The sequence below is a fragment of the Chrysochloris asiatica genome, unplaced genomic scaffold (genome assembly GCF_000296735.1).
Source record: "Chrysochloris asiatica unplaced genomic scaffold, ChrAsi1.0 scaffold00024, whole genome shotgun sequence".
Classification (NCBI taxonomy): Eukaryota; Metazoa; Chordata; class Mammalia; order Afrosoricida; family Chrysochloridae; genus Chrysochloris; species Chrysochloris asiatica.
In genome coordinates, this window is record NW_006408542.1 from 7,311,466 (window position 1) to 7,334,210 (window position 22,745).

Genomic DNA, 22,745 nt, shown 5'->3' on the forward strand with positions numbered 1-22,745 from the left:
GCCATCAAGGCCATTCAGGACAAACCCCCTTCCAAGACTGAAACTCAGGGAACACATGAGCAGGCATGTAAGTTACCTGGTGACCATACTGCTCTACTTGTGAGTGGAAGTGGGGGAAGGGCAGTAATGAAGATATGAAGGGCTGGTTGGTCTGCAGTTTGTGGAGACTTGGGAACTCCTGACTCCATGGACACTGACCTAGCCACAGAGGGCTAGAGCTGAGAGTGAAGCATCCAGCTGATACGAAGTGGGAGGAGGCATACAAGAATGCCCAAGCTTGCAAATAGTACCCATTTGACCTAGCTTGCATGGTTTGATGATCAGAACTTGACTAGAGAAAGATAAAGAAGTTTGATACAGGAAACAAGTGTAAATTGCTACAATCTGATGAACTTGACCTTTACATATGGATGTAATAACTCAAAATACAAACCAAGAGGGAAAGAGTCTTTACATCAAAGATCAAGCCTATCTCCTCAGTATACAGGGTGGATAGGGGCAGGCAACTTAGACAATGGCTACCTAAAATGTGGGGGGATGGGAGGTAGTGGCATTAGACACCAGCTACCTAAAATTGGGGGGAGGGGGTTGTGGCAATAAAGGCATGAAGTGGCTGGCTTACAAGTTTTCAAGAGGGAGTTTAGTTTCACAGTGGGGTGGGGCAGTAGACTCTCCATTGAATAGTATTCCTCTTGTCTAGATGGGCCTGGTAAAAGGAGATAGGGATAGGATTCTTTTGATTCAGTAGTAATTGTTATCATCACTAATTATGATTGTCACAACTGTAAAGGTAAAACATATATAACAAAAAGGGGGGAGTAGTTATTTAATCTTATAGTCTAGGAACAGAGGACCCTAACCAGAGAGAAGAAGTGACACCAGAGACAGAGGAAGAGGTGATGGCATGGAGAGATAGATCAGCTGAGGATCCTAGACTTATGGAAAAAGAAACGTTGTGTGCTGGTGGTCAGGAAGCTGGCTTGCAAAATGTGCCCTTTGGTTGTTTAAATGATTATATATTTCTGCGTGTTTTTGTGTACGTTAAAAAAAAAAAAGAAAAAGAGGGAATAGAGAGGCAAATGCTACAAAGCAATGGCGCATAGAGAGGACTGTAATCATTGCAAAAAAATACAAATGGTTGAGTGCAAAACCGATGTTCTGCCATGGAAATTACCACTCAATTCATAATAAAAGCTTAAAAAACAAACAAAACAAGCAAATCTGTCTTGGAAGAAATATAGCCAGAAATTATTGATCCTATATGAACAGATCACCAAGGCTTTTCTCCTGTGGAGCCACTGGTGGGTTTGAACCTTAGATGTTTCAGTCAGCAGTCAAGTGCTTAACCCTTATGCCATCTAACTCTGAAGAACTTGTTAATCCGAAATCACTATTTTCTTATAACATTCCATCTCATTTGTCTGCTACTATGGCTAATTCTTAATTCTCATACTTAAAGTGTGCCAACAGTAATGAAGTTGGCCAAGGATCAGGCAGTGTTTCGTTCTGCTGTGCATAGGTTGTTATGAGTCGGTACCGACTGGATGGCACCTAACAACAACAATGGCTAATTCTCAATCCTCATACTTTCTAGCCATTGGATATAGCTCACTTTCTTTTGTGACAGTTCATCTACTGACTCTTTTAGCTTTTCAATGGTTTCTTTCTCACCTCTGATGTTGTTCCTACCTCTGGTTACTAAACACAGGCACCAACCAATATGATAATCAATCTTCTGTCATCCTCTTTCAAACTGAACTACGGAGAACACATGCAATGGGCTTCATGTATCCTTTCCTCTTTGATGAGAAATCCAGCTCTTCGGAGTTAAATCTACACTTCCAATAGTGTATCAGTTTCATAATTCCAGCTGTTCATCTCATACCTCTCAAAACTGTGGTCTGTGCCTACATTAATTTCTAGGAAACTTAGGAGGCATCTCTCTGTCTCTTCTTTGAAAAACCTATAGTGTTTCCTGCATACTACTAAAATCAGTTTTAGTTCCTCCCAGAATATCGATGAGCCACATTAGCCCCCAAACTGTTATCTTTCTCTGACCTCCTTTAAGTATTACAAACTGTTAGCCTCTACTCATCAACAGAAACAATTCATTACATATTTTGGTCCATGGCTAAGAATTTATATGTGTAAGCCGTTCTGCCCAGCAAAACTGCAACTTCCCTAAAGAAAGAAATTAGTCAAAAAATTGTTTTATTTTCTATAAATTTTAGAGGGTATAAATTTAAGTATTCATATAAAGAATTAATGAGATCTACTAGAATAGAAAGAGATGCTATAAAGGAAGAGAGGAAGGAAATTATAGAAAAAATCCATTTAAAGGACATAAAAGTAGAATCTGGGAGTAAATATAGGGGCAACTAGGTGCTCTGGCAAGCTACAGAAAATAAAAAGTACTGTTTAATAGTCATCAGAGTTAATTTCGCATACTTAGGAAGACCTTAATATTCATAAGATCAGGAATGCTGTATAATCCAAATTTTGCCCTGAAACCTTTGGATATATACAATGCTACAAAATTAAGATGGCACTTAACAACAACAACAAATTAAAAGTTCATCTGTGACTAATTTTATTAACTTACAGGTACATTTTACTTTAAAGTTATATATATATGGTGTCTAATTCATTAGAACAAATTGCATTACAATGGGACATTCTTATTACAGGGAAACATAATGAAAAAACCCACATTTGAGTAAAATAATTAAATAATAATGTTTCGAATTAAAAAATTTAAAAGAAAATCCCTTTTGTTACTATAGCACTCTTACATATGTTGTTATTGTTAAGTGCCATTGAGCTGGTTACGACCCATGGTGGTGGTGGTTATGTGCTGTGGAGCTGGTTCCAACTCATAGCGACCCTGTTTCCGAGGCTGTAAATCTTTACGGAAGCAGAAAATCTCATCTTTCTCCCGCGAAACGGCTGGTAGTTTCGAACTACTGACCTTGTAGATCACAACCCAATTCGTAACCACTACACCACCACAGCGCCTTATCCATATAACCCTGTATAGGGTTTCCAAGGAGTGGCTGGTGAGCTTGAACCACCGACACTGGCAGTTCAAACAGCTTTGCAGTCCAGCGCATTAACCCACAGCGCCACCACAGGACTCCACTATCACATACAGAGTAGGTGTATTTTTTAACTTGTTACAAAAAATACAATACTTAACACATGTAACCTTGTAAAAGGACAGCAAAAGTTATAAAACAATGCTTAAAATAGTTCATTAAGACTGGACAAAATGATCTTTAAAAAACAAAACAAAAACAAAACCAGTAAGAATAAATCAATGCTGACAAAGAAAATCAGAAGATAAGAAATACCAGATTAGATCTTGCAGTGTAGTATATTTCTTCTGAACTGTCCAAAAAACCATCACTGTCGGGCTGTTTAGCAGACAGAGACCAAAAAACCCAAGTTATTTACACTTAAGACTAAAAGCCACATTCACAAAGGGAAACGTTCACAAATGGAGTAAGTCCTGCGAACATAATCTTATTAAAGCAAATATCAAGTCAAATAATATTAAGCAGGCTCTAAAAAAGCAACATTACAACACTTGCTCTCTAATGTGGTTACTAAATTAGTATAGAATTTAAACACATGCAAAGGACCATAAAAAGAAAAACAGAAAATAAACTCAAATTGCCTTAAAATATACAATGAGCATTTATAAACCTCAAGCCTACCTGTTCTTGACTTTTTCCATGTCTGTATATAAATGGCAACTTTTAAGTATTCTAATCTGAATTTGAAGATTTTTCCTTTAACTTTCTCTTTTTCCAGACTGACACACTGAATCAGGATAACCCTAATAATCTAAAGATTGTCATTGTATACCTTTAATTTAAGCTAATCAAGTGGGTTTAAATAAACATTCAATTGAAGAAAAAAGTTCCCACCTTAAATTCTTAATATTTATTAATAGTCTCTTCTCATTAATAGAAAAATAACAAAATGAAACACATAATCTAGAGCTCTGGCAAAGCAATTTCATTAGATTTAATTTTAATCTATGTTTTTCAGTGTCTCATTCTTAAATTCTTCCATAGAATATTAACATTTCATCTATTTGGAAAGCATTTTGCTTCTAGGATATATCTAACCTATTATCACATATGTAAATCTTATATGAAAAAAATAACACAAGGACCATGAAAAATAATGCTCAGTAAACAAACTGGATGTACTATGCATGCCTAGTCTCTCCTGAATTTTAACACTTTAGGCACATTTTATTCTACCCTGATGTTTCAGAAACTGGCTTATATTCTTAAAAGACTACCCATAAATTTCCTGGGAAGATGTACAGTGTTCAGTTTAAAACATTAGTATTTATCTTAATAAATATATAAACAAAAAGCCCCAGAAAAAAAAAAAAAAGTCATCTAATCAAAGAATGGCAAAATATTCACCTAAAATTTTGTTGAAAATAATGTATTTCAGCAACACAGATTTATTTATTATCCATTTTACAATCACTTACCTTTTTGAGTCCCCCAAATACTTTAAAAATATATCAATAACTAGATTTTTAGACAGCACAAACATGTTACAAAGACATATATTTCCAGCATTAAAATTATACTACTTACAAGTTCATGATGTGGTTCTGTCTCTTTCCTTAAGGGTGCATCAAATTTCACTTGACCAACTAAAAAATAAAATTCAGGATGTTTCTACATTCTCAATGATCTTACTTTTTAAAAAGTTACTCTATAGGAAAATATACTTCATTTTATCATCTATCAAATATCTGATAATAATCTAACAATTTAAATAAAAACATGTTAGCTGGGAAAAAGCTCAGGAAAGTTTACAGGCTGTTAAAACAACATTAAACCTAGGCCTTTTCCATAGTAAAAAAGAGTATGATTAGAAAAATTATGTATATGTCACCATCCAGCTAGCTCTAGCTTGCTACTTCTTTGTGACCCAGTATAAAAGCAGGATCATCTTAACTTGGGGTGTAGGTGGACAGACAGCAGTTGATGGGGTACTTGTGGAAAAAAGCATGCAAGATAGCCCCAATGATTCCTGACTCCTGGGATATGACATTAATATGCCTCCTGAGATATGAAATATGATATAATATGTAGGTCGCTTCCATATTCATACCATGGTTGGTCTGTGTGATAAAAAGACTATCATAGAAGAGATGGTGTATCACTTCCATGAAATTGCTGCTTTGGGACTCTCTCTCCCTCTCTTAGATCACTTGCTCTGGAAGCAGCCTCACAGCAAGGAACTGAAGCTTCCAGCTGAACATGTATGTAAGTTTAAAAGCAAATCCTCCCAACTACTCAGGCCTTCAAGTGACTGCAGTAACAGCTGACATCTTGCCAAAATCATGTGAGAGAGAGGTTGAGTAAAAACCACCAACTAAGTTGCCTTGGATTGGTGTCACCCAGAATTTGTGTGAAATAATAAATGTTTGTTTGACGTCACCAAGTTATGGAGTAATGTGTTAAATAGCCATTAATAGACAACAATCGACTACAGCTATGAATAAAGGAGCTAAAGCAGACATACATTCACTGTATTAGTCCCCTTTTCCTTTGTTATTCAAATGCAGTGAATGTTTCACCACCTTTATCTCCAATTTTACCTTTAATATTTCATTATTATCATGTACTTTTATAATCAGGGTACAGAATTCAAGAGCACAGAGATAAAAGCAGAGGCACAAATATTAAAATGAAGAAAAATAATCACAAATATGTTAAAGTTTACTTACCAAGTCAAAAGTGCAATTCTCAACCAACATGGGAAAAACAGTAAGGTTTCAAAGCATAATCACTTTTGTAACTGTGTTCATTTTTAACTTGGCATGTATAATTTATTTTGCAATGCTAATACCAATGAAAGGAGACCATGGGATTTGAAAATTAAGCACTACAATGTGCAAATAAAAAAAGGTTGAGAAGTGTTAACTCAGTAAGATCCCCAAACAGGTTTCAGTGTATACAGTTATTATAACTTAGATATCAAATTTTGACCTTTAGAGATAAACAGGTTCTTTAAGAATGAGTTCCACATACCAGTTTGTATATAATCAACATACCAAAGATTACAAAATAACCTTCAATAACATTGAAACTATCACATGCATCACCTTGATGCTGCTGCTGTTAAGTGACGCGGAGTTAGCTCTAACTCACTGAGACCTTCTATAGGGTTTCAGAGGAGTGGCAGGTGGGTCTGAACCACTGACTTTGTGGTTCACAGTTCAGTGTTTATCCTAGAGCACCACATCAGGACTGAGGCCTATGATCCTCATCAAATTGCAAAGTTCAATCTGCAATACAATTACACAAGGGTTGTCTTGAGTATCTACCTGTATGCAAACATGCCTGATGATCCCATTAGCCAAGCATACTAACTGCTTGCACCACCTTGGATTCAAACTCAGGGTAGAAGTACATAAAATTTTCACTGGTTGAGAGCTTCAGCAGTATGTTTACTTATCCATTTCCTTAAAAGCATACTGATATACCATAAAATGAAGATGACATGAGGCATCTTCATCTCTCTGCAAATAGTCCACTACTGTGCCCAAAATGGATTCCAGAAGAGACTCTGAAATTTGCTCTCCAGTGTAGAGATGCTAAAGCAAATGGAAGAAAAGAAGAAGCAAAGAGCTGAACTGAAAATGGTAAGGGCAGCTCTAGAAGACAAAATCAAGTATTATAATGAAATACACAAAGACCTGGAGTTAGAAAACCAAAGGGGAAGAACACACTTAGCATTTTTCAAGCTGAATGAACTGAAGAAAAATTTCATGCCTCAACTGCAATACTGAACGATTCTATGGGCAATCCTGGTGTGATTCTGTAGGATAAGAGCTAAATTGTAAACCACAAAGGCCGGTGGTTCAAACCCACCAGGTGCTCTGTAGAAATACTATACAGGGTCGCTATGAGTCAGAACCAACTCCATGGTACATACCAACAACAACGGGGGAGATACTGACTGATGCAGCAAGCAACAAAAGGAGATGGAAAGAATACAGAGTCACTATACAAAACAGAACCATTTCAAGAGACAGCATATGAATAAAAGCCATTGGTAATGAAAGAAGTCCAAGGTGTACTTGAAGGCATTGATGAAGCACAAGGCTCTGGGAATTGATGGAACACAAACTGAAAATCTCTCAGCAAACTGATGAACAATTCAAGGAATTTGGAAGACAGCTACCTGGCCAACTGACTGGAAAAGATCCATACTTGTGCTCATTCCAAATGGAGATGACCCAATGGAATGTATCAACAAACAATAACAATATCACATTCAAGTAAAATTTTGCTATAGATAATTAACAAATGGCTGCAACAGTACATTGACAAGAAACTGCGAAAGGTTCAAGCCAAAATCAGATAAGGATGATGAAATGAGGGCTATCACTCCAGACATCAGATGGATCTTGGCTAAAAGCAGAGAATACCAAAAAAAATGTTTACTTGTGCCTTTATTAACTATGCAAAGGCTTTTGACTGTGTGGACCAGGACAGCATTGTGGAGAACGAGAATTCCCAATTTCAGTCAGCAAGTAGATAGGTATATAAGGGGGATAACAACACATGAAAGCATGCTCACCAAGGAATGATCAACCATTCAAAATCAAAGAGCAACGTTTACTTAAGGACAAAGTTGAGGAGGGATGGGAAGATGGGTAGAATGTAAACAGGAACCACAGGAAGGAAATGGGATAACCCCTTGTTACATGGAGGGGACTGCAACCATTGAGATAAAACAAAGTGTATGATTTATTGAATGTAAAACTGATGATCTTTTCTGTAAACCTTCACTTAATTCACAGTAAAAATTTTTAAGAATTAAAGGATTTGAGCTTACATGGGTTAAACCTACAGATATTTACCATACTAGATGTTAAAAGCTATATATATATAATTATTAAATCTTTAAGCATGTTTAATTTCTTTATATTTTGAAGAAACAAAAATATTATGCAGAGTGGCACTGTTCATATTTTTGTAAATTTCTTTAATGTCTGGCTTAACACAGAGCAGTTGGATTCCCATACACATTTTCGCATTCAATCAGTTGGCACATCACACACTGTGTAGCTTCCTTAACACTACTGAACACTGAGAGAATGAAAGTTCAAAAGGGATAAATAATGTTTTAGGATCATTATGAAAGCAGTTTTACCCTTGTGGCAAAGACTTCCCAGGACTCCTAAACCACACTTTGAGAATTGCTAGTATAGACTATATATAGTGGTATGCACTACCGCTACATATAGTACAACAGTTAACTAAGACCTTAATATACAGCATCAGATCCAGAGAAAATGGGAAGATTCACAAAGGCTTTCTAGTCTAAATGTCACTCAATTGTACTGAGGTGGTTACTGAAATGGAGCAGTGCTTATGAAATACCACTTGACTGGAAGGCAAGAGTGTAGGACTTACTGTTAAAACCAGTGTATGAGTCTAACCCATAGGGAAATCTCTTTCTTTCTGAATTTCATATTTATTTTCTAACAAATGGTGATTATCACTTGCCCTAGGGAGCACGGTAGAACCACAAGGCCAGCGGGTTGAGCCACCAGCCACTCGAGAGAAAGATGAGGCTTTCTGCTCCCGCAAAGATTTTAAGTCCCAAAAACGCTAAACACGGTTTCTATGAGTCAGAACTGAATGCACACCATTTAACAACAACTACTTTTCTTACCCAGTTGTGTTTTTTTTTAAATAAACTTTTAATTGTCAGTTGAGTGAAAGTTTACAGAATAGATCAGTCTCACATTTAATAAAGCATACACTCTGTGTCATCACAATGATACTCACTTTAACTCTTACACACCTCCCTGTCTTCCACTACCTTCATCTTTCCTGCACCACCCTCACGCTTGTATATTGTCTTCGCCATCACCCAAATTAACATGTGTCTGCCCTTTACCCCATGAATTATTTTTCCTTCCCTTCAAGCCCTCATACCCATAACAGAATGTTTCTTTTTGCAAGAAACCTTTTCTTAACTTTTTACAACAGTGGTCTTACACAGTATTTGCCCTTTTGTTGTTAACTAATTTCACTCAGCATATTGTCCTCCAGGTTCCTCCACGTAATGAGGTTTCACAGATTTGTCATGATTCTTTAATATTGTATAGCATTCCATTGTGTGTATGTACCAAAGTTTGAATCCATTCTGCTACTCTCTGTCTACTGACTGGTGCATTTAGTCCACTTAGTGTAATTATTCGTAGGTATGAAGTGACTGCTGTCATTCTGCTGTGTGTGTTTTTTGAGGTGCTGCTAGTTTCTTTGCTCCACATAAATTTCTGTGCTGCATTCAATTTGTTTGTGGGTTTTCATTTTCTTCATTGCTGTTGTTTTAATACAAAATCTTTCTGATTTTCCTCTGTTTAATTTTTATGTGATGAATTAATATTCTTTGAGGTTACACTGTAATTTAATAATTTTTTCACATTTTAAGTAGTCTGTTGTATATCAAATCTAACTTGATTTCCTTACCATTTGGAATTTCTTTTATCTACACTATTGTCTCTTTTTGATTCATGTTACTGTGTGACACCGACTCATAGCAACACTATAAACAACAGAACAAAATACTGCCCAGTCCCACACCAACCTCACAGTCCTTGCTAAGCCTGAACCCATTCCTGCCAACACTGCACTAATCCATCTAGTTGGGGATCTTCCTCTCTTTTTCTCCAACCCTCTATTTACCAAACATGATATCCTTCTCCAAGGACTGGTCCCTTCTGATAATATTTCTCAAGTATGAGAGTTGAACTCTGACCATCCTGACTTTCTAGGAGCATTCTGGCGGTACTTCTTCCAACACAGACTGATTTGTTCTTTTGGCAGTCCTTGGTACTTTTAATATTCTCCTCTAACACCAGAATTCAAATGCATCAATTCTTTAACAGTCTTCTTTATTCACTGTCCAACTTTCACATATATATGAGATTACTGAAAATACCATGACTTGGATCAGGTGCATCTTACTCCTCAAACTGACATCTTTGGTATTCAAAACTTAAAGGGGTCTTATATAGCACATCCGCTGAATGGAATACATCATTTGATTTCCTAACTGCACTTCCATGAGTGGTGATGGCTGACCTGAGCAAAATGAAGTCTTGACGACTTCAATCTTTTGTCCATTTATATGGATGCTGTTTATTGGTCCAGTGGTGATGATTTTTGTTTTCTTTACATTGAGGTGTAACCCATACCAAAGGCTGTGGGTCTTTGATCTTCAACAGTAAGCACTGTTAAGTCCTCTTCCCTTTCAGCAAGCAAGGTTGTATCATTATTGCAGGTTGTTAATGAGTCTTCCTCCAATCCTAAAGCCACGTTTTTCTTCATATAACCCAGCTTCTAGAATTATTTGCTCAACATACATACTGAATAAATACTGCGAAAAAATACAACCCTTTCCTAATTTTAAACCATTCAGTGTTCCCTTGTTTTGTTCAAACAACTGCCTCTTGGTCCATGTACAGGTTGTCTCTTGAGCACAATTAAGTGTTCTGGAATACTCATTCTCTATAATGTTGCCCATGGCTTGCCATGAGTCACACAATCAAAGGCTTTTGCATAGTCAATAAAGCACAGGTAAACATCTTTCTGGTATTCTATGCTTTCAGTCAATATCCACTGGACATCAGCAATATCACTTGCCCCACGTCTTCTTGTGAATCCGACTTGACCCTCTTTAAGTTCTCCATCAATGTTTGGCTACAGCTGTATTTGTATTAGCTGTAGCAAGATTTTACTTGCCCATGATATTAATGACACTGTTCGATGATTTCTGCATTCCATTGGGTCACCTCTCTTTGGAATGGGCACAAATAGGGATCTCTTCCAATCCACTGACAAGGTAATTGTCTTCAAAATTTCTTGGCTTAGATGAGTGAGTGCCTCAGTGCCGCATTAGTTTGCTGAAACATTTCAATTTGTATTCCATCAACTCCTGGTGCCTTGTTCTCTGCCAATGCCTCTCCACCTTGAACTTCTTCCCTCAGTATCAATGGCTCTTGACCATAAGCTACCTATGCTTTGTGTTGTTGTTGTTAAGTACCATGGAGTTGGTTCTGACTCATAATGACCCTGGCCAGGGTTTCCCAGGCTGTAAATATTTACGGGAGCAGAAAGTCTCATCTTTCTTCCATGGAACGCCTGGTAGTTTCGAACTACCGACCTTGAGGTTAGCAGCCCGATTCATAAACACTATGCTACCAGAGCTCCTTTATGCTTTGCAGCTCGTCTTCAATTATAAATTGATTATCTCTGGTTCCCTATTTTTAGTCTTGTAAGTTTAGACCTGTAATGTTGACATAGCACTGTAAGATCAGCACTGGACTGCGAAACCCAAGGCTGAGAGTTCAAATCCACCAGCTGCTCCTCAGAAACCTTGTAAATGGTCACTATGAGTTGGAACTGACTCAACAGCTCTTAACAACAAAATATCTGGATTGATCTCTGTGTGATGCTGTCATGTACGTTAATCTCAGGTTGTCGTCTGCTTTTGTTGTTTCTCAGCCCATAGAACATCCTTTAGTATTTTTCCTAATGCTGTTCTGGTTTTAACAAATTCTTTTAATATCTGGTTATTTGAAAATGTCCTTATGTTCACTGTTATATTTGAGGGACAGCTTTGGGAAACATATGATTTTGGTTGGCAAGGTTTTTCTTTCAGAGGTTTGTACCTGTCATTCCATTGCCAACTTGCCTGCTTGGTTTCTGCTAAAAAATAAAAAATGAAACTTATTTGTAGACAGCATTTTGGTTTTTTTTCCTGAGCTGCTCTTAGGATTCTTTCTTTGTCTTTGGTTTTGGAAAGTATGACTATGATATGTTTTCTTCTGGGGTCTATCCTGTTTGCATTTCACCCAGCTTCTTTCATGATGCTACGGAAGTTTTCTTTCACCAACTCTTTGACAAGTTTCTCTGTGCTGTTTAGGGTCTCTTCTTATTCTGGAATTGCAATCACCTGTTAAGTTATGCCTTTTCATGGTGCCCCACCATAAATTTCACACTTTCATTTGCTTTTTTTCCTACTTATTTCAGATTGTTCTTCTGGCATACCAGTATTGAGAGATTTATCTTCAAGGTCACTAATTTGGGATTCCATTGATTCAAATCTACTCCTTTGCCCTATCAATGCATTGCCCATTTTTGAGATCTTAGTATTAACCTTTTGGATTTCTCTTTTCAGGTTTTGTATTGTTTCAAAATTTGCATTTATTTTGTCTGTTTGTTCTTGTAGTGTTTTCCAAAATTCTTCTAATGTTTTTTTTCTGGATTCTCTTTACTTTCCTCTATCTTTCGGTCAATCCATGAAGGTACCTAAATATATCATTCTTTCTCAGTTAAGTTAGTTCCATTCATTTGTCTTCCTCAGAAACATTTTCTAGGTCTGCTTCTTGGCCATTTGTTTGAGGCACTCTCTCTTGTTTCTCTGTGTGAGCTAAACTCTCCTGTTGTCTCTGAAACAATGTGATGTCACTGTTGTTGTTGTTATGTGATGTGGAGTTGGTGCCGACTCACAGTGACCCTGTACAGGGTTTCTGAGGCTGTAAATATGGGAGCAGAAAGCCTCATCTTTCTCCTGCGGAACAGCTGGTACTTTCGAACTGCTGACCTTAAGGTTAGCAGCCCGATTTGTAACTACTACGCCACTGTATTTGTATTTAATTGATGACTGCATGCTGGTTGTTCTTAGGCGCTCACCAACTTTCTCTGGGTGGGTGTGATTAGAGAATGGAAAGATGTGCACCGTTTTCTGTTTGTGCAGATCAACTGAGGGTGGGTTTGGCTGGTGTTGGCTGATGTCTATCATTGATCAGATGGTATAAGAGCTGGTGTTGGCTCTTGTTCAATTGGTGGAGTTGCAGAATTGTGGCTGAATTGTATGGGCACAGTTGCTGTCTCTTGTTGGTGGGGATAAAGAGAAGAAAACACACAGAGGAAACAACAGCAAAATAGAATATAATAAAGGAGAGAAAACCAAAAACAAAAATGAGTAGAAAAAAAAAAGAAAAGAGAGAAAAGAAAATAGAGGTGTACAAGAGAAAAATTCTTTAAAAAACACAGAGACCAGAGAGTAGTAAAGAAAAATCTGGAGGAAACAAAGGAGAAGAGGGTGAAAATAAGAATCAAGAAAAGAAGAAAAAAATAAATAAAAGTAGAGATAGAAAGGATAACAATCTAGGGAAGGGAAAGAGAGAAAGAAGGCAAAGAAAGAATAAACAAACAGAAACAATGAAAGGAAAATTAAACACACAAACAAAAAAATAGTACAGTTGTTTGAGCCAGAGAGAAAACAACTCTAGGGGCTCCTGCCAGCCAAGGAACCCATGAGGGTGGGTGGAAGAGGGATGTGCCAGCTGAGTTCTCAGCGCTAGAGGAAGTACCTATGGGACTAGGTGATGTTTATGTTCAGAGCACCCCATCTGGAAGCAGTTTGCGGAGTCCCTGCAGGTTGGTAGCTTCAGGGTCTGTTAGGACCAGAGTGGCCAAGGATGAAGGTTCCTGCTAGTCTAATTCTGGCCTGGTGGCTATGTGCTCTGTGAATCTGCACCATCTTGTCCAGTTTTTGACATGATGAGATGGATTCATTTTAGCTAAAGTATGCACTATACTACTGTTATATCATTTCTGGTGTGGCACTGTTAAATAAGCACTGGATCACAAGGTTGGTTTGAACCATAGGGTCAGCAGTTTAAATTCACCAGCCGCTCCTTGGAAACCCTGTACAGGGTAGCTACGAGTTGGAACTGGCTCGAAGGCATTGAACCACAGCAACGTTATCTTCACTGGAGTCCTGGTGTGGCACCACAGGACAATGCACTGGACTGGACCACAAGGTTGGTCTGAACTGCAAGATGGCAGTTCAAATCCACTAGCTGCTCCTCGACCCTAAATAGGGTCGCTGTGAGTCAGAATCTACTTGGTGGCACTCAACAACAGCAACAACATCATTACTAACTTAGTCCCAAACTGACAACATGATCCTAACCAGTAGTCATCTCTCATGTTACCACATTATCTAATTTCAGTAAGGCCATATTGGATTTCTGTCTCTCAGGATGTGAGTTTAAATCACTCAAAAGTGTTATCATAAAAGCCTGATTAGCATTCTAAGTCATAGGGCATAAACCCTTCTAAGGAAAGCAAAACGTAAAAGCACTATTCTAGAGATTGCTAGATGAGATGATAGTATCAGGTCCAATGGGCCCGTGGGCTCATAACTTGGCAGTCCGTAAGAATCACCTGAGGAGCTATTTCAATGTAGCTTCCTGGATCTATGTAAGACTTACTAAAATAGGTTCTGTGGAGATGTGGGGCCTGCGAATCCTACATAGATAAACAAGTTTATAGACCTCTGTGGTGCTGTGGGTTAAAGCACTTGACTGCAAGGTCAGCTTGCACTGCTAAGTCAAACCCATTAGCTGCTCCTCAGAAACCCTATACAGGGGTTGTTATCAGTTGGACCCCAACTCAATGGTGCTTAACAACAACCACTACAACCTCTCTGGAGTCCTGGTGTGGCACTATAGGATAAACACTGGATCGCAAGGTCAGTATTTCAAACTCACCAGCAGAAACTCGGAAATCCTATACAGGGTTGCTATGAGTCGGAATCAACTGGACTGTACTTAACAAACAACAACCCTCTTTGCTTCTCAAGATACAGTCCTTGGACCAGCAGAAACCACAAAGCCTGTGATATTATTAGAAATAAAGAACTCCAAGACCCACGCCCCAGATCTATTGATTCAGAAATTGCATTTTAACAAGCTCTCTAGGTTAGCTGTACGCACATTAAAGTTTAAGAAGCACTGCTCTGTAGTATTTGTATCTAACCTATTCCAAGAATTTTACTCCTCCACCCAAACATTAACAACAAAAATAAACCCCCATCAACAAAAGAATTCCCAGGAATAAGGAAAATACAAATCTTACTGCCTTTTAATTAAAGTTTACTCTTAAAAGTGTTCAGTAAGAAAAAGTATTTGGAAGAAAACAAAACAAAAGTAATCATAACTAAATAGCTATTTGAAACCTTAAGTACCTCTGTTAGATTATGAACTGTGTATATTGTATACTTACAGTTTATCTCTGAGCGTGTTTTTTCTTCTCTCACATTTCTACTTGTTGAGTGAATTCTATGTGGCACGGCAACAAGAGGCTACAAAAAGAACAAACAAACAATATGTGGCACTGGATAATCAAGTCAGACTTTTTTTTTAATTCATAAAATTACCCAAATATGAAAAGATACTTTATTTTAAAGTGAAAATAGGAACAAAATACAACAGCTTTGTAAGTATTTTTCTTTACGTAAAATGGGAAATCATAATAGTGGTTTAAACATCATCAATGACCAGGGGCTATCTGGGAACAGACTAACAACTGTTCATATGCAAGTTCAAGTCGAAGGTGAAGAAAATTAAAACAAGTCTACAAGAACCAAAGTATGACCCTGAGTATTGTCCTCTTGAATTTAGAGCCCATCTCAAGAACAGATTTGACACATCATTAAACACTAATGGCTGAAAACCAGACAGGCTGTGGGATGCCATCAAGCACATGCTATATGAAGATAGCAAAAAATCATTAAAAAGACAGTAAAGAAAGACCAAAATGGATGTCAGAAGAGGCTCTGAACCTTGCTCTTGAATGTAGAGAAGTTAAAGTGAATGTAAGAAAAAAGAAGCATGAACAGAAGATTTCAAAAGGTGGCTCAAGAAGACAAAGTGTCCTAAAGAAATATGTAAAGATCTGAGTTAGAAAACCAAAAAGGGGAGAACATGCTCAGTATTTCCAGCATGAAAGAATGGAAGGAACAGTCCAAGCCTCAAGTTGCAATACTGAAGGATTCTATGGGCAAAACAATGAACCATGTAGAAAGCATCAAACACGATGCAAGGAATACACAGTCACTGTACCCAAAAGAATTAGTTGACCTCAACCATTTCAGTCAGCAGTATGTGCTCAAGAAATGAAGCCATGAGAAGATGTTGTCCAAGTTCAATGAAAGCACTAGTGAAAAGCAAGGCTCTAGGAACTGACTGAATACCAGATAAAATGTTTCAACAAAGAGATGCAGCACTGAAGCCAGCTACCGAGCCAACTGACTGGAAGAGAACCATATTTGTGCCCTTTCCCAAGAAAGATGATTAAACAAAAAGTAGAAATTATCTAACAATATCATTAATATGATACACAAACACATTTTGCTGAAGGTAATTAAAATAGGGTTGCACCAAGAAAGATGATTAAACAAAAAGTAGAAACTATCTAACAATATCATTAATATGAAACACAAACACATTTTGCTGAAGGTAATTCAAATAGGGTTGCAGTAGTACATTGAACTTCTCAAGAATTGCGAAAAATTCAAACCAAATTCAGGAGAGGACATGGAACAGATAAGACCTAACATTACTAACGTAAGGCAAATCTTGGCTGAAATCAAAGAATATCAGAAAGATGTTGACCTGTGTTTTATTGACTATGCAAGGGCACTCATTTGTGTGAGTCAAAATACATTATGGAGAACACTGCAAAGAATGGGAATTCCAGAACATTTAACTGTGCTCATGCAGAACCAAGAAGCACTGGTGGTGTGAACAGAACAAGAGATAACTCTGTAGTTAAAGCCAGGAAATGTGTGCTTCAGGGTTGTACGGTTTCACCATACTTATCCAATCTGTATGATGAACTAGTAATCGAGAAGCTCAATTATAGAAAGAAGAATGCAACATCAGAATTGGAGAATGACTGTGATATACAGATAGAAAAACGTTGCTTGCTGAAATTGTAAAGGACTTGAAGCACAGATGAAAATCAAAGGTATAGTCTTCAGAATGGATTATATCTCAACATAAAGAAAACAAATTCTTATACTTCAACCATTAAGTAACATCACGATAAACAGAAAAATGTCAAGGATTTCATTTTATGTGGATCCACATTCAATGCCTATGGATACAGCAGTCAAGAAATGAAATTCTGTACTGCATTTGGCAAATCTGCAAACGACCTCTTCAAAGTGTTAAAAAGCAAAGATGTCACTCTGAGGACTAAAGTGTGCCTGACCCAACCCTTGGCATTTTCAACAGCCTTATATACATGCAAAAGCTGGACAATGAATAAGGAAGACTGAAGAAAAATTGATGTATTTGAATCATAATGTTGGAGAGGAATATTGAACATACAAGAGGGCTTCAAAAGGAGTATGGAAAATGGAATTAAAAAATGTAATTTTTCAATGAACTTTTTGAAGTCCCTTATACCAGGACCGCCAGAAAAATCAAATCTGTCTTGGAAGAAGTACAGCCAGAATGCTTTCTAGAAGTAAAGATGATGAAGTTTACCTCAGGTACTTTGTATATGTTAGTTACCAGGAGGGACCAGTTCCTGCAGTAGGATATCATGTTTGGAGAAGTCGAGGGCTAGTAAAAAAGAGGAAGCTCCTCAACGAGATAGATTGACACGGTGGTTCCTATAACGAACACAAGCACAGTAGTAGCTGTGAGGATGCGCCAGACCAGGGAACTTTCTGTTCCATTGTTCTTAGGGTCTTCATGAATAGGAAACAACTCAACCTAACAACAAAACAACTTAATTAAAACCATTCTAAAAAGTCCTGGTTTGTGACTGCTGGATTAGCACTGGACTGCTAACCACAAGGTCGGTGGATCAAACCCACAAGCCACACCTTGGAAGCTCTATACAGGGTTGTTATGAGTTGGAACCAACTTGATGGTACTTAACAACAATGACATGTATACTGCCACTTACAGAAAGAAATAATTTTGGGGTGGGTGGAATGGGACTGATAACTTTTAACTGCTAATTTATGGACATTCCTCCTACTGTTTGAAAAAAAAAAAAATTGAAGCTCTATTCTAAATATCCTGAGGTGTCACATTAGAAGGTGAGACAAGCACTTATTTCAAGTGGTTATTGCAAACATCTAACAAAGTGTGTTTCCTTTGAAAATGCTACCTTTGTAGTAGGTTATAGTCTTAGGAATATCTCCGTGGCAAATGCAATTCATAAATAGTTGAGCTTACATTCCTAAGATTCAGTGAGGCAGATCAAGAATAGGACCCAAGTTAATTATTTCCAGTGTAGACATGTCAGGAAATAAAGATAAAATAACCTACAAGATCCAAATGTTAAAATACTGATAGTGAAACAGCAGCATAAGTGAATTCAAATATTGGGTATTTAATTTCACATAATGCTTACAAGTTAATAAACTACTTGACTCAAAAAAATCAAGTGACAGGGCATTCAACTGGTAAGTTGCAAAGCTGAGAAAATCCCGAATTTAGATGTAACATATGCAAGCAAAAATTAACTGCTACAACAGGTTACTGTCACAAGTTGTAAACAGTGAATATGGATGAAACCCATGATTATCTGTGAGAAAAATTTTACTTTCCCATATAACTACGAAGTGATTAAATTTTATAATGTTGTACACAGTAAAAGGACTAACAAATAGGAGAAGAAAATTATATTACGTATTAATCAGAACTCAGTGATGCCAGTGTGTAATACTTATAATATAGAAACTACATGGGAACTCCACATAAAAACACTAAGCCTCTTCCTTCACAGTGTGTGCTGTTGTTGTCAAGGCAATTGAGTTGGTTCCGCCTCACAGGGACCCTGTACAGGGTTTCTGAGGAGTGGCTGGTGAGTTTGAACCGGCAATCTGGCGGTTCAATCTGACTTTGAAGTCAAGTGCTTATCCTACAGCGCCATGTCAGGACTCCTCCAGAATGTATAACGTGTAATATAATCTGTAATAAAATTTAAAAACCAATGTAGACTATGAAGACTGAGAGTGTAGAGGCAGTCCTCACTTTACACAGTTCTGATATACATAAATTTCACTTGCCACAGTTTAAATAATACCTGTCACTAACAGTATGGTTAGGGACAACACCACACTAAGTGTGAAGACCTATTTAAATAACAGAAGTACAGCATGATCAGTGACCAGTCATATTTCTTTCCATGTCTGTGAGTGACTGGTCACAGAAAGCAAAGTATGTAGTTATATTGCTTATCTCCTAGTGATAATAAACTTACGTGGCAGTTTTCAAAAATGTGTAACTGAAAGAGGGAATTAACTAGCCAACAGAGACGAAAGTGCCACAATAAAATAAATTTCCAATGAAAAGAGTTATAGAAGAAATAGCTAACTGATAAAGTTGATATGACAGCTGTTAGAGACTATAAATAGACAACCAGAGAAACATAGTGACATGAATGAGAAAGTGGTTTTGAAGAAAGGATGAACATGTCCTGGGCAAAGTGATGCTTTGTATAACACTTCCTCCATGATGGGAACATGAGAAAGTTGCGCACATTGAAAAGTTTAAGGGATAAAGTGCTGAAAGCTGAGCCAACCTTGTAGGCCTGACACTCAAGAGGCGACACCTATGGTTAACCTGAGGAAGACAGAAGTCTCCTTTTATGCAAAGTTTAAAGGACATTCACTGGGAATAGGAACAGGTTCTGGAAAATTGTCATTTAAGCAAAGACAGGTCTTTTGAAGCAGGGCTGGTGTGTGACTGGGTTACATGTCCTTTCTCTCATTTGTGAATAGGTGCAAAGGTTTGTGATAGTGACGGTTTTGTGTCAACTTGGCTTGGTCAGGATCTCAGGGGGTTAGCATTTAAGATGTAGCTACCACTTCCAAGATGAGAGCTAAGATGATGTAATCACTCCCATGATGTGAGAGGATGTGATCAGCTGGGATCTAACTACCCTTTGTGTTGTAAACCCTCACTTCTATGATATTAATGAGGCCAGATGTAATCTATAGCATTAGGTTGTGTACTGAGTCAATCACTAGAGCTAAGAAAGAAGAGAGAAATGAGCAGAGCTCAGAGAAACCTATTACCACAGCCAAACCGAATGGTGTGGAGTGGAGTGCATCCTTTGGATCTGGGTTCCCTGTACGTGAAGTTCCTAGATCCAAGGGAAGATTGATGCCAGGACCTGTGGATATCTCTATAGAATACTAAGCCTACAGATTCTGAAAGGAAGAAAGGACCTTTCCCCACAATCAACAAAAAGAAAGCCTTCTCCTAGAGCCAGCACTCTGAATTTAAACTTTTAGCCTCTTAAACTGTGGTGCTGTGGACTAAGGTGTCAGACTGCAAAGTCATTTGAACTGTAAGGTTGGTGGTTCAAGCTCACCAGCTGCTCCTTAGAAACCCTATATAGAGTTGCTATGGGTCGGAATTGACTCGATGGCACTTAACAACCACAACAAACTGTGAGAGAATAAATTTCAGGTTCTTAAAGCCAACCACATGTGGTATTTTTATTATAGCAGCATTAAATAACTAAGACAAGATTCTTGGCTACACTATGATGAAGTCTTAAGAGAATGTGGATTTGGAAAACCAGTTAAGTATGGATTATAGGTGGAGGCACCTGAGCAGGTATAAACAGATTACTGATGTTATCTGACACTGCTAAGGCACAGAAAAGATATTTGCTTGGTGTCAAAGTTTTATGATGAAAAGGCAAGTGCTATGCAATTTACTTATGATCAGTGTTTGGTTTTTAAACCAAAACATGGAAGACTTCAATTATTTAAATTAATAAAACGGTTTTGTTGTTGCTAAGTACTGTCAAGTTGTTTCCAACTCATAGAGACCCTGTATAGGGTTTTCAAGGAGCAGCTGGTGAGCTTGAACTGCCGACCTTGTGGTTCAAACTGATCTTGCAGTTCAGCACATTAACCCACAGTGCCACATCAGTAGTTCAATAAAACTGTGTACTAAACAAATATTAAGGAGCTCTGGTAGCGTAGTGGTTATGAATTGGGCTGTGAACCTCAAGGTCAGCAGTTCGAAACTACCAGCTGTTCCGCGGTAGAAAGATGAGGCATTCTGTTCCCGTAAAGATTTACAGTCTTGGGAACCCTGTACAGGGTCGCTATGAGTCGGAACCGACTCCAAGGCACACAGCCACCACCAAATAAATATTAATTTTGCATTTTTTTCCATTTTACTATACATTTAACTTTGTTGTTATTGAATGCCATCAAGTCAGTTCTGACCCATAGCAACACTGCAATGGGTTTCCAAGGTGCGAATGATGAGCTCAAACTGTCAGCCTTGAAGTTTGAACCGACTTTGCAGTCCAGCGCATGAACTCACAGAGCCATACCAGGACTCCACATTTAACTTTACAGGAACAGAAAACCTCCTCTTTTCCCCAAGGAGCGTCTAGTGGATCAAACTGTTGACTCTGTGGTTAGCAGCTACATGTGTAAACTAGTACGCTACCAGGCCTCCTATGGAGTCATGGTGTGCCACTGTACAATAATCACTGGTCTGCTAACTGCAAGATCATTGGTTGTTCAAATAACCAGCTGTTCCTCATCAACCCTATGCAGGGTTACAATGAGTCAGAATCAACTGGACAGCACTTAACAACAACAACAGACATTTATAGACAGCAGCAATATGAGCTTTTAATTAAAAAAGAAAAAAAAAGTTAAAAGATCACAGAACAATCCTAATTTTTCTCATTTAATAGTAAAGACTATTTTATGTGGTTCCCACTTGCATAGTGATTTTTATGGCTCCATGGTGTTGTTGTTAAGTGTTGTGGAATCCATTCCAACTCACAAAGACCCTGTATAGGGTTTTCAAGGCTTTAAATCTTTGCGGGAGTAGAAATTCCCATCTTTGTTTTGCAGAGTGGCTGGTGGACTCGAGCTACGAACCTTGTGTCTCACAGTCCACTGTTTATCATGTGGAACCACTGCGCTCTCGTATGGCTCTATATTGCTGTCTAATAATTGTATGCACACTGAATATACTATAAGAGTAAACAAAACTTATGTTTTAAAAACAGAATAGCATAGGACCACTACCATAAAAGACTAAGAAGAAGAACCTATACTAAAGGGGTGATGATTCTTTGCTGGTTACTGGGATGGGGGTGGTGGTGAGGGGAGGGTGGGGAAGGTGGAGCACAGGGCAGCGAATAGACTCAGGATAGTTTGGATGCTGGGGAGGGGGGTAATCCACAAGAAGGGGGAAAGGAATGGAAGCACAAAGTGGATGTGAGAACAATTAGGCAGATTTGCATGGGCTAAGTGGGACAGAGATAAATGATGTATGCACAACCTTGGAACAAAAGGGCTCTGAGATACAAGGATTGAGACATGGTTGGAATGGGGAAAAGGGGAGAAATAATGTTAAGATGCTTGGCTATCTTTGAATCTTGGTTTCCCTTGCATACCATTATAAAATAGACACTTGAGGGGGAGAGAAAGGAATAGCCAGAAATATCACCACAGAAAACTTGTAAGTCTGTCTTCTGCCTATAACTGATTGGAATACCTAAAATGGGGCTACAACGTGCCCAGTGAAGGATGCTTCCTGCGGAGCCTCTGCATTGCATAAGAACCATAGGTGAAATCCTGAACAGCATCCAGAATCTTCAAAGGTGGGAAATTTCCACTTGAAAGGACAGGCAGATGAGCCTGGAGTGGCCAGAACAGAAAATACTTCTTGAAAGAAAAACTGACAAGAATAATACAAAACAATATAGGCAGACTGACTGATTACTACAAGAACAAGCAAGTTGTTCACCCAGGAGACATTAAGGCAAGTGGTTGGATCCGCTCAGAGCAAACCCCCTTCCAAGACTAAGACTCAGTGGGAA

The 22,745-nt window shown here is 38.1% G+C and overlaps 1 protein-coding gene across 2 annotated transcripts in view; it reads right to left on the reverse strand.

The window, feature by feature from the left end:
• MAP4K3 (mitogen-activated protein kinase kinase kinase kinase 3) overlaps positions 1-22,745 on the reverse strand; it is a 295,533-nt gene that overhangs the window by 92,068 nt on the left and 180,720 nt on the right. The window contains exons 14-16 of one of the 2 annotated variants that reach the window (XM_006839380.1): positions 15,138-15,216; positions 4,623-4,681; positions 3,351-3,413 (exon numbers count right to left, since the gene is read on the reverse strand). In XM_006839380.1, the coding sequence (XP_006839443.1) occupies positions 3,351-3,413; positions 4,623-4,681; positions 15,138-15,216 (201 nt within the window). The remainder of the gene's footprint in view (positions 1-3,350; positions 3,414-4,622; positions 4,682-15,137; positions 15,217-22,745) is intronic. The other variant, XM_006839381.1, reaches the window with a different exon arrangement.